Source organism: Aptenodytes patagonicus, chromosome 5 (assembly GCF_965638725.1).
Source record: "Aptenodytes patagonicus chromosome 5, bAptPat1.pri.cur, whole genome shotgun sequence".
In the NCBI taxonomy this organism is placed as follows: Eukaryota; Metazoa; Chordata; class Aves; order Sphenisciformes; family Spheniscidae; genus Aptenodytes; species Aptenodytes patagonicus.
In genome coordinates, this window is record NC_134953.1 from 81,128,880 (window position 1) to 81,141,251 (window position 12,372).

General features: G+C 36.9%; 1 protein-coding gene across 2 annotated transcripts in view; it reads right to left on the reverse strand.

Annotated features, from left to right (window-relative positions):
* VAV3 (vav guanine nucleotide exchange factor 3) overlaps positions 1-12,372 on the reverse strand; it is a 176,623-nt gene that overhangs the window by 82,564 nt on the left and 81,687 nt on the right. For both annotated transcript variants that reach the window (XM_076337936.1, XM_076337937.1), the window contains exons 11-15: positions 10,713-10,781; positions 8,102-8,188; positions 7,554-7,639; positions 7,041-7,173; positions 6,601-6,710 (exon numbers count right to left, since the gene is read on the reverse strand). In XM_076337936.1, the coding sequence (XP_076194051.1) occupies positions 6,601-6,710; positions 7,041-7,173; positions 7,554-7,639; positions 8,102-8,188; positions 10,713-10,781 (485 nt within the window). The remainder of the gene's footprint in view (positions 1-6,600; positions 6,711-7,040; positions 7,174-7,553; positions 7,640-8,101; positions 8,189-10,712; positions 10,782-12,372) is intronic.

Sequence of the window (12,372 nt, forward strand, 5' to 3'; positions counted from 1 at the left end):
TGATAAGCTTTAAATATTTTATCATGTATTTACACTTAACTGAAGACAAATGTCTATGTTTTGGAGTAAAAAATTTAAAAATATAGGATGTATACAGCCATAAACTTGTACATTACTGGACAAACACCTAAATCTGCTAAGAATAAATGTAGCATTGGTTTGCAGGGAGAAACTAGGACATCTGTTCATATAGCCGAAGTATCAGGACAAACATGTAATGCAGCATTCCATGTTTAAAGACTAAAAAAAACTTAAAACCTTGCGCAAAATCCAATATTTAGATGGTGGTACTTTATTTTTATGATGTAGCGTCACTACAAATTTATTTCCCTGAATTTTAAGAAACACTTATTAATTTTCATAGTAATATACCTCACACGTTATAAGGTAAGCGGTAAAACATAAGGACTGGGAAATCTGATTTTTGTGAACCAGAAGATGTAATATCAAAGTATATTTATCATCTCCAAGTGCTTACACACCGTTCTCACAAATTCTGTTTTGCTTTCACATTCTACGCTGTCCTTACACCATGCTCTGAATTGTACACAGAATCTTCACACAGTTCTTGCGGTGTCTAGAATAATCTGAAGAAACCGCATAACTATAAATATGTTGTGAACGGTTGCTTATAACCCTGAAAGACATTTGATCAAAACCGATGGGAGTCATAGCAAAGAAGAGGCAACCATTCTTCTTTGGCAGACATGAACTTGGCACTCATTTTTGCAGTATTGAAATATTTATACTGATGGAGAAGCCCAGCAGACATGTTTGTTTATTGCTTTGGTAACCTATGTGAGGTTGGTATAAAAGAAACACCTTTGCAGGCTATTTGAAAAATGCAGCAGATATCTAAGGCTTTTAAAGTGCTCTGATAGAAAGCTTTAATTTAATATGTCAGTGTTCAATATGTCAGAGCTCAAATATTCTCTCAGAAGAAGTCTTAATGCATATGCATTATTAATGCACTATCTGAGGGAACAGATCTATTCAAGCTGAATCTGACCGATGTCATTAGCCACAGAGTGCAAACCAAATTTGGAAATAGGTACGGTGATAGGTACGAGAGCACTTTTCACCTACCTCATTTCTTGTACTAGTTTTCTTTAAAAGCTAGAAAATCAATGAGCTCTAGCTACAATTTATGTAGCTTGCCTAATCTAAAATGTTGTGCACATACCTATCAGGTTTGAGAATCAATGAATCTCAGGATTATTTCCTTACAATCAGATGATGTGTTCTGCGTCCCTTGAGTTACAGGGTGTGAATTTATGTCTAACTGAAACAGTAATTTTTCAAAAACGTATTAGGCTGTACCTGAGCTGCTGCACAAACTCTGTAGTGACCTAAAACTTAAACACAGTGTAATTAAAACTAAAACCACTAATTTTTTGAGGGCTGTACAGCTTTCATGTCTGAAATCTCTTTTATTTGGATATTAAAAAAAAAAAAAATCAGATTCATTAACTCCATGCAATTAATGCGTACCCTAATCACTATAATGATCATGTGTTTCCCACTGATTTTTCAGGCATTACTAATTAGACATGACGTTAATATTGCAATTTCAGTAACAATGTCAAAGCAGAAACTACAATCATAGTACTTCTGAAGGTGACATTTTAACTAAGTACATTAAGAAAAGGCCTGTTCCTCTGCCTGCAAGATGTTTTCACACACTTCTCAGTTTGTGAAAGACAGATGTTGAGTAAAGCCTAGTTAAAAGGCGTGTTACAACACTGCTGCATGAGACTTTGCAATATTGGTTCTGTGCATCTTGAAATCCAGCAGTACTAAACTCAAGGCCCTGAGCAACCTAAGCCCTGCAGGAGACTGAGGTAGGCAATCTCCACACACCCCTTCCAGCCTCAATTCTTCTGTGATTACATTTTAAATTGCATTTCTGTGTAATATGTTCCTGTCTAGGAATATATACTGAAGTCAAGTTTGCTGATGGCCATTTTTAGAGTGGATTACAAAGCACAATTGAGAAACCAGAGAAAGACTTAATTAAATTAGCAAACTGGACATTATGATGACAAAATAAATTCAGCACAAACCAGCGTAAGACATTGCATGCCACGTTACACTAATGGATTCAGATATTAAGTCAGTGGGAAAATATAGTATGTGGCCTTTCATGGAAAAGGTCTCTGCCATTGTGAGGAAGACAACACACACTGCCCCATGCTCTACTGTGATCAAGAAACAAACTACACACAAAGAAATATTTAGTGGATGGAAGCAAATGTTTAGGGTCAACATGAGACAGCTGTAGTAATAATCAACATATTTTCTTTCAGTATTTATTCTATCATCTCATGATGAAATAAAAGAGAATTAAACTCATCACAGCAATGATGAGAAAAGCAGTTGCCACATAATAAGAAATTAAGCCTAATAATTAGTCAGCTGAGTAGTTCCAAAGCAATATAACTGAGGTTTATACACACATACAATAGAGGAGGAAAAACCTCAACTTTCAAGGCGTTTTTCTTTTAATAAAGAATGACTAGCATAAATTCATTGACATATATTAGTCAATATTTTTTAAAATAAGCATTTTTAAAGTAAGAAAAGCATCTGTAGGAGAGCTTTCGGGGGGGGGGAATACCAATCAATGCTCCTACCTTTTAGCATAAGCTGAATAACAAAAATATCAACTAGTTTATGTAATTTGTAGGTATATTATGAGACATTATGTATTTGTTCTGATTCTTCTGGTTGTTTATAATATAGGAGAAAAGGGATTAGACAGGATATGCTACTAGAAAGTCTAACAAAATTGTCTCTCACACTCACAATCAGTTTTTGAGGTTTTTAATGGCTTAGTTACAGCAAATAAACCATGCACTTTATCACATTGCTCACAAACTTTCACTTAATACATGATGTCTCTAATTTGGCTGAGTAATTTGGTGCAGTAATTTGGCTGTACACTTCTATTATTATTATCTTGGATATGGAATGACTTTGCATTTAAACCAATGCTATTTGACATGCTAGATTAAATTTAGACATTCCACATCTAGTACAGTAAAGTCTTTGTAGTGCTATCTTTTATAAGGTGCTTATTTACCCATACAGCTATAGGCTCATCCATTACTATGAACAGAGTTCCAAGAACAAAATAGCAACTGCTCAAATTAACCACTATCGCTGTTAAGCAGCGTACCTCTTCTGAGGCAATAAGCGGTTACGCTCCCCCTGTGCACGCAAAGCTTCCATTCACACCAGTGAGGGAACAGGCACACCAAGAGAGAACTCAGCCATTTGTGATATGATGGCTCCTGTTAAAACATCCTCCACTGGTCTTCGCCTGCTAGCTTTATGAAAACCTCACAAATTCATCAGATTTATGAGTCCAACCAAAGTTTCAGCTTCAAGAGCTTGACTGCAATGTTAACTGTGCTGCCCCAGTGTCCTACTTCATTTTATTGTCATCTAGAAAATCCAATGCTCCCAAATAACCAGCAATTTTGAAGGTTGTACACAATAAACTTAAAAAAAAAAAAGGGGGGGGGAGGGGAAGAGGTGACCCAGGCTCAACTGTGGAGATTACTGTGAATAGGTCAACAGCATCAATTCAGTGCAGCCGTGCCACAGTATCACTGCTGCTGAGGATGTAGCGTATGAACAGGCTTCATCAATAACCGCCATGAAATTCTTAGGAAAAATAAAAATTGAGGTGTTTTGGTATTATGTATTTTCTAAATAAAGCAATAGTCTCAGGAAAACAGCAACTACATACTGTAGCAACAGAACTGCCATATGAATAAATACAATTTACTCAGTTTCTTATGACCAGCAACCCATTGTTCCCAACCTCCCTCATGACAAAACGACTTGCCATATACCACAGTAACAAGAGAGCTGGCCAAGAGGTAGAATATTTTCACAGGTTTGTGAAACTATTTTTCTAACAGAAACTTACTAGTCTGAAAAGTAACACTCTGGAAATTGCACTGGGATTTCATCCTTCCTTCCTTTAAAGATTTCCCATATCAAGTGTGTCTAATGTATTCCTGCCCTCTAAACCTAAACCAAGTCCAGCCAGCAAAGCAGTATTCTCCTCTATTTCATACTTCATCAATAACATAAGCTTCCCATATCTGGAGACAAATTCTCATTTCAACGATACCAGCATCTCAACAGTAGGTGCCTTTTCAGCAATATAACTATAATCACTGCTGTTCATACACTGGTATAAACATCTAAGCTCCTAAAAAATAAAAATAAAAAAATTACAGCCTAGCTAACATAATTAGGCCAATAAAACTGTTCTAGTGGCAACAAGGTTAATTCTTAATTTAAAAAAATGAGAGATCCTAATTTGTTCTCGTTACATTCTTAGATTAACACTTGCACAGACCTGACTTCATACAGAATGCTATCCCGAAGACAACAAAACTACATTGAAATTTCTGTCTGGAATTCAGTAAACATTTCTGATAATCAAAAAAGAACGTAATTCACCCCTTCAACTGTGCTGTTTTTGCAGTCTCAGTAAAACTTTTAAGAAATGAGAACTATTTTGCCCACAGAAGCAGCAATTATAATTGAGTATGATGAATAACAGCATAATTTCAATCACAGCTACTTTTCAGAGTAGAATCACAGTAGAACAGATAACCTACACAGTAGGCAATGAGACCCCTGAAAACAACAAATCAAACCAACCAACCAATTGTTCAAAACGCTTGGCTTAGTTTATTCCCAAATACAAACTCTTGTGCCTCAGCATGCATTAGAATATAATTATTGCTACATACACCACGGTATGTTTTGGAAGAGCTGCTGAGGGAAATATGCTATGAAGTCAAACCCATGTAACGGAGTTGGGGGGAAAGGTATAAAAACTTCAGAAAGCATAAAAGCTCCCCATTGTTTTCAATCCTAGTGGTTATAAGGGAGCAAAAGCATTGCCCAATGCAAATAATGCCACTATATCATGTTGCACCTCAGCCCTGACCTGCAGCAACCCTGCTGCTCCAGTTCCCGTGCCTCTGCGTTACGGCCTTTAATCACACAGGAAGAGGTTAAAATAGAGGCATGGGTTTATGAGAAGGACAAACATCCATGCAAGACAAGGCTGACACCACCACTCTCATTCTCAGTGACCGACTCCATCTGCCCAAGAGGAAAAAAAGTAGCACGTTAACTTGTCAACCCTTCAGGTCCCGTTGGTTCTGCCCACGTAGGGCAACCGGCAGCAGTAAAGCACTGTCTGCAAAGGCACGCTCATGAACAGCTCATGAGCACTGGCTGGTGCCTAACACTGTGTAGGGATATACAGCTGCACTCACTCACCACACACACGGCGGTCGGGGGGACGCCTGAAGAGCGAACAATAGTTGCAATGCTAAAGCTGATATATCCGAGTTCCTCGTGCTTTTCATACACGTTTTATCTATGTTTAAGTAAATATCAATAATGACACTACAGGAAGTGCAGCAGGGAGAGCACAGGGACAGAAAGAGGCAAAGTACTCGGCTTTCTGCACACATACAAATAAATACCTCTTCCCATCCCCCCACTATGCTACCCAGAATTTTTTGCCAAAACACATGCCATTTTTGTCTTCAATAAAAATCAGCAAGATGGGAACCCTAGTAAACAGGCCTCATAATATCTGTCCAACCCAGCCTCTCCTCCCTTATGTTTTCATTTAAATCATTAGCACTCATCATACTGAGGTTTTAAAAAAAAAATATATGTCGGTTATGAGCGAGTTTCACTCATATCAGCTCATAACAGCCTTTTTTCCAAATCCACATACCTTTACCATCACATCCAAACCCATCTTTATTAATGCCATCTCTCTATTTTCACTGGGAATATCTCACTCCCCCCTCACACGTTTGTTTTGTTTTTTACCATAAAGCAAGCATCCCTGTCATCCAATTCCCTTGTTCACATGTTTTAAATTTAATCAGAATAACCTGAGGTGTCAATAATCATGTTTGTCTTTCTGACAAGAATCAGAAATGGAAATAAAGCTCATGGTGCATAACAACAATGTAATCTGCAGTGCTGCATCTGAACAACTTACTTTTCAAGAAGTCTAAAGCAACCTCCTCTTTTAGTTGAAAACATATAAAGGAAATCAGCCTTTTGAAACTAAATTTAATAAGCCAAGCAACTTGATCCAAACACTAAACAATAAATTAGTTAAAAGCTACTAGGAAAGATGCCAGGATCCCCTCTCAAATCATCAGCATCACCTTTCAAAAAATATATTTCAATTAATCGAAATAAAAGTGAGAGAGGAAAAAATATCACTATTATGTTAGATATTTATTGCCAAAATAATGAATATTTCCCCCTGGTTGCTTAAGACAGTATTACTAAAAGAGTCTTAGAAGCAAAGTTGGAAAGTAATACATAGCCTAGAGTGCCCTCTTTCTTTTCCAAGAGGAGTTTCAGGGAAATACTCTGTTCATGAAGATGGCAGTCAGTTGTTTCTCAGAAAGTCAAATAAAACAGATAACTAGGCTGTATTAAAAAAATCTAAACACGAACGCAGTTCAGCATAATTTAAGTGATATCCTTACTCTTGTGAAGAACGTGATTCTACCTTAATAAAAATATACTTACAGAGCCATCTGAAATTGTTCAAGCCATTTTTTCTTCAAGTCTTTAGTTTTGCAATAAACTTCTAAACCATTTTGACCTTGGATATGAATGAGGTAGAAGCCGTAAGACCACTGCATAAAAAGATAAGCAATACAAAGGTCATCAGTTATGAAGAAAGGAAAAGAAGGGAAAAGAAAAAAACCCACGTATTTATATGTTCCTTAATTCCCTGATTTTGGGAACAGCAAGACCACATTATTGTGTTCACTTAGGAATGACTTGCTCTAACATTTTAATTACATCAAAATAAACAAAGTTGAAATCCCTAAATATTCACTTCAGCTTACATTTAAAACATAAAACTTTGTAAATAAATTGTATATACATTCTGAACTCCTGCAAAACGTTCCAAATTGCTGCTAAAAATATATATTTTATATGAATTAGCAACAAATATTTACCTTTTTATTTTCTTTATCAGTAGTGGGGTTATTTGTAATTTTGTATTTCTGAAGATCTATTATTTCCTTCATTTCATAATTATCACCTCGCCGTTTGCAAACGATTACAGCTAGATCAAACAAGAAGATATGCCTATGAAAATACAATAGAAAGATAGTTAAAAACACTCCAGAAAGCCAACACCCAAAGTCTTATTTTACACCCCTTTGCCTGTGGCATTTAAAATTTTGAAGGTGAACAACTAAATTACTGAATAACAAAGCAAAAAACACTGAAAGTACTTTTGCTAGAGACTTACTACTTGCAAGGGACTTAGCTATTACATTATCATCTAAGATCACCTAACTTCCCACGAATCACTTTGCAAATTCACTTGGTAAACAGTGGATAGGCTCTGTGAATGCTCAGCGAAATGGAAAGTACCCTCAAGAATCACTGAGCTGACCTCAAATCTAAAAAGAGAGTTACTTTACAGGCTTTTTAATAGCAAACACCAGAAGTCATGCCATCACCTGTCTTGCCTCGCACGTTTGTCTAACGTAGTTATCCTTATTTCCCCATCACCTTGAGGTCTTCCATACTGTAGGAGGGAATGATTCTGAAACAGAAGTAATATGTATGATTCAATATAGCAAAAGTGTCAAGATGATGACACATTCAAATATTAGACCACTCACTCCTTTTACCCCAAAAAAGGACTTTTCAGGCCTGAAAACAACATCTTTTCCTCACTATCATCTAAACTAAACACAATAAAGAATCGGTCCGTTCCATTTTTGTCTTCAAATGGGAGAATTTTTCCCATGACAAAAACACCTGAGTCACTGTACAAATACAAACCTTTAACTATGCAAATATATTTAACTACAGACAGACCCCCAAAATAGCAGAGAATTCTGTACTTAAATATTTGTGTCATTCTAGACCAAGCAAAGCATATTTACACTTAAATATCACCAAGAGTACTATAACCTCATATGAATCGGGGAAAAAAATACATCTATCAACATATTTGATCAAAAGTGATTGAAAAACTGTATAAATGAAAAATATCACGTACCAAATTCTCTATTGATAGTTGAAACTGTCTAATTTCACGGAGCGTTTCATTATCTCTCTTCACTTCATTTACGTATTGAGCCAAGTCCTAGAGCATCAACAGAAAAAGGGAGGGGGAAAAAAAGAACTTTTCCATAACTGACCACTGTAATACATTATTTTGGCAAATTCATTTCTAATTTTGTCTTTGACTTACCTGCATATTTAGTCATTTTTTTTTAAAATTATCTTTAATGTTCAAGAATTACCAATATGTATGCCTAAATAAAGAAGGAAAAAAGCATCTGCATATTTTCAATCATATTCACAACTTTCTTCATCATATCTATTGAAACACAAATTTAGTAGCAAGAAAGAGGGAAACAACGTAATAAATTGTAAAAAAGGGCTGATTTTTTCTGAATTTCTTTAATGTCTTATTTTCAAGATTAAAGATGGAAATGTAATTTATGCAGCACACTTATGGTCCAAAAAAGCAGTCAACAACATCCAATATCTGAGAATAAGACAGAAGATAGATAGAGCATATAGCAGAAAACGTATGTAGGGCAGCTCAAAAGCAGCATGTAAAGTGTAAACGTCTCACAAGCCTGGGTGCTTATATTAGGAGAGAAGAAGCTACTGCCCCAGTAGTAGGATCTTGGTCTTACTGTTGCACAGCAGAGAGAAGCCATTACGCAGCAGATTTTAAAAGGGGCTTTTAATGGGATATACTACCTGAAGCCACAGGTTGAGATCATTATTGTCCCCTTTACCAGAACATGTACTGTATACATTTCACGAAAGCCTTTAAAATGCTCTGAACATGCTTGAGTAATAGTGACAATTTGCTGGGGCTTCTCTGTTTACAGCTAGAGATGACGAGTGAGCAGGAGCGGTAATTGGTTAAGGTCAGGGACGCTGAGAGCAGCAGTTGGAAAAGGCATTCTGATCTTCACAACTTGCTTTTACAGTATCCATTCAATATGGTCACAAATTTGGAGGGTGGGAGAAAGATACATCTTCTTCCCAAGAGGTTTTTAATCAGAATCTAAGAATAGCGGCAATCATTATGCTAGCTTCCCAAATGAATCCATGCAGGATACATGCACATCAGTCTTAAAAGAATTAGTGTAGAAATTAAATAACCTCTTTTCTTGCTGCTAAAAGAAATCTGACAGCAAAATCCTTCCTAGAATTTTCTTTCTTGGGGGGCAGTACCACTTTGCTGACAGTTTTTCCAAAGACATTGTATTTTCGAGCAGACACACAAGGGTTTTTAGAAGCAACATACCGATGCTGCACAGTTACTTCTACTACACTGGCAGGGACTATTGTAAGAGGATACAGTAAATCGGGAGGGAAACAATGCTGCAACCTTAAGGAGAGATGCTCATACCCGGGTTTTTTTGTGGGTTGGGGGGGTGGGAGGGTGGTTTGGAGGGTTGTTTAATTGGCTGGTTATGTCCTGCCAGCCAGCGCATAACTGCCACAGCCACTCTGGCAAGAGATTTCTTAATTGGTCTTTTATTTTCAGTCCAACAGCTACCAAAAACAATGAAGCAAGCCAGCAAATGGGAAAGGAAAAGGGGGGCGGGGGGAATAAAAACCAGGGTTATTTCCCTAGCCAATTAGCAGCAGCCAGGATGCACTGCTTGTCACTAGATGGAAGCAATACTGTGCCATCCCATTTCAGGCATCTCTCCGTGGGAGATTATCATGGTGGCTCTCTCTCCATTCACCGCACAAAACCGAGTGACAAAAAAGGGGAGCCAGAAGTCTCATTTTTGAGCTGATCTGTATTCCAGGCATTCAAGGCAGACAGCCACCTAATATGAGACAGCTGTGTGACCCAAAACTAACTTAGTTTGACTTCAGCATCTTCTGTGGATCATACAGACTACAACAGGAGATATGACCTATGCTGTGTTGGCTTCTTTTCCCCTTTCCCCACAAAGGATAGAAAAAAATTTCCCAATTCCAGCACATGAATGTCACAATTCGTGCCATGAAGCCAACTGAAGCAGAACCGTGCTTCATTTCTGAAGCTGTGCAGAGGAAGACATAATATATTACCTTATACGTAAGGCAGTACAGCTATTCTATAAAGCATTTGTTTGTACCATTTGCAGGTGAACGTACGGCGACAGATACTCTACCTCCAGAAAGACCCTACTGCTTTCAAAGGTAAAGCCACAGAGATCATATTAAAACGACAGAAAAAAAGTCTTGTAAAGAAAGATAACTGTCTTCATCTCACTGGGAAACTACTGACCTTGATTAGAAATGTCTTACAGTGGCAGAAATATTCCTAAAGTTTGGAAGCGAGACCAACATTACTGAAACACCTGTTTTTCATCTCACTATATGACAGCAAACTGATGTAGAAGTAAACCGAAATAAGGAAGTTCCATTTCATAAACCATTCACTTCAGAAAACTACTGAACTTGTTTCCCAGACTTGAGCAAAGCCTTCAACTATATACTTGCCCTGACACACTCAAAGCTCACAGTGACGTGTGAGAACGTTTGACCTGCTATGAAGAACATTATCTCCTCCAGGAAATATAGTTCTGAGCTACCATTTTAACTGCCAACAAAGACAGAAATACTTCGTTGCCATGAATACTTACCTTCATTGCATCAAGTGCCAGTTTTAGATTTGCCTTCTCCATGGGATCAGTAGTGTGCTTTACCAGCTCCTGTGGACAGAGCAGTTAAAACTTTTCACCCACTGTCTGTCAATTTATAAATTGAAGTTGTCATTGCTCATCCCCACCCCCCAAAAAAAAAGAAAAAAGCCAAAACCAGAAAACGCAACCCAAGAATTCACATTTTCATCCCCATAGTGAGCAGCCTATAACTGACTGGGGACTACTGCAAACAGATAGTTGGCAAGTGTTTAAGAATGATTGCTGCATAGCCTAAACACTGACTTTAGCTGATAATGAACCGTCATTAGAAGTTAATTTGGTCTGTGTCTGGCACTTCAAACTTGCCAATCAGATCATTACTGTATGGGCATGCTGGAAGCACAGGTAAACATTTGAGTTCATTTGCACATTACTATACGGTATATCATCCCCTTCCAAAGCATGCGCTTGTCTGCAGAGCGGGATGTATGCTGGCAATAAAATCTCAGCCAAACTGTGCAACTGCTTAAAAGAAGTCCCCGTCTCATTAGGCCTAAGATAAAGCTGACTCAGAAGACATTTGGTCTAAATCAAATGTGAATGTTTAAAGAACTTTTTTAGCTGCTTCCCATATGGAAAATAAAGGGGCTTTTTTGTTTTTTATGAAGTGAAAAAGTAACCTCTTGGGAAAACAGGTTATTTCTTATTTATAATTTGAGAAGAGAATTACACATTTCAGCTAACATAGTAACTTGCTAAAATCCTAGGAAATAAGTATTTATACTTCACCTTACAATTCTAACAATTTACTGGATTTTTTCTTTCAAAGTCTATAAAATATTTTTCTTGTACGATGTATACTATAGTGTCACACATCGAGCATAGTGACATATTGTATATCATCTTTTCATAATATACAGGTTCATTATAAAATTATGACTCAGATCTCATAAGTTTTTTTAAAAAGAAGTTGTACCATTCATTTTGTTTTTTCCAATTTTCCATTGATCAAAATATTGATGACTCATTTATAGAAATATTTCAAAAAATTTAATATTACAGAACGTATGTTGCTCTGCAGAGTCAAAATTATGCTTCACATACAAGCAGTAGATCTTTTTAAAATGACATTCTACAAGCATCAGCAGGGTTGACAGTCTAATATAGTAATATATTTCTTTGCAGCTGAACTAATGAGTCTCCTGGCACAGCTATCAAATTAAATTTATAAGACTCTCCACCCTTATTACAGGACTAACTGCAAAAGCTAACGCTTTGTGGGTTATAACAAGGAGCATTTCAAAATAAGTAAGGCTTTATTGTAATTTATGACAGCAAAGAAGCATCTCAAAAGTACGCTGTAAGTATGGTCCACCTTCCTCTTCTGGGGGCTAATGGTTCACATTTCAAAGTACCATGATTACAGTTTGGTACTACTAACCATTTTAAACATGCCAAGAATGAAAGGTGCAGATACTGAGGAAACAATTGTGTTTTATTCTTTTTTCCCCAGCTATGCTTCAGCTCTGAGGAATGATCTCTGTAAGAAAACCCGCACTTGACTGGATTTTATTTCATAACAAATCAGCCTCAAACCTATGGAAATGTCAATCACCTCCCTTTGATATTAGCTCTCATTCTTACAATATGCTGATGACAA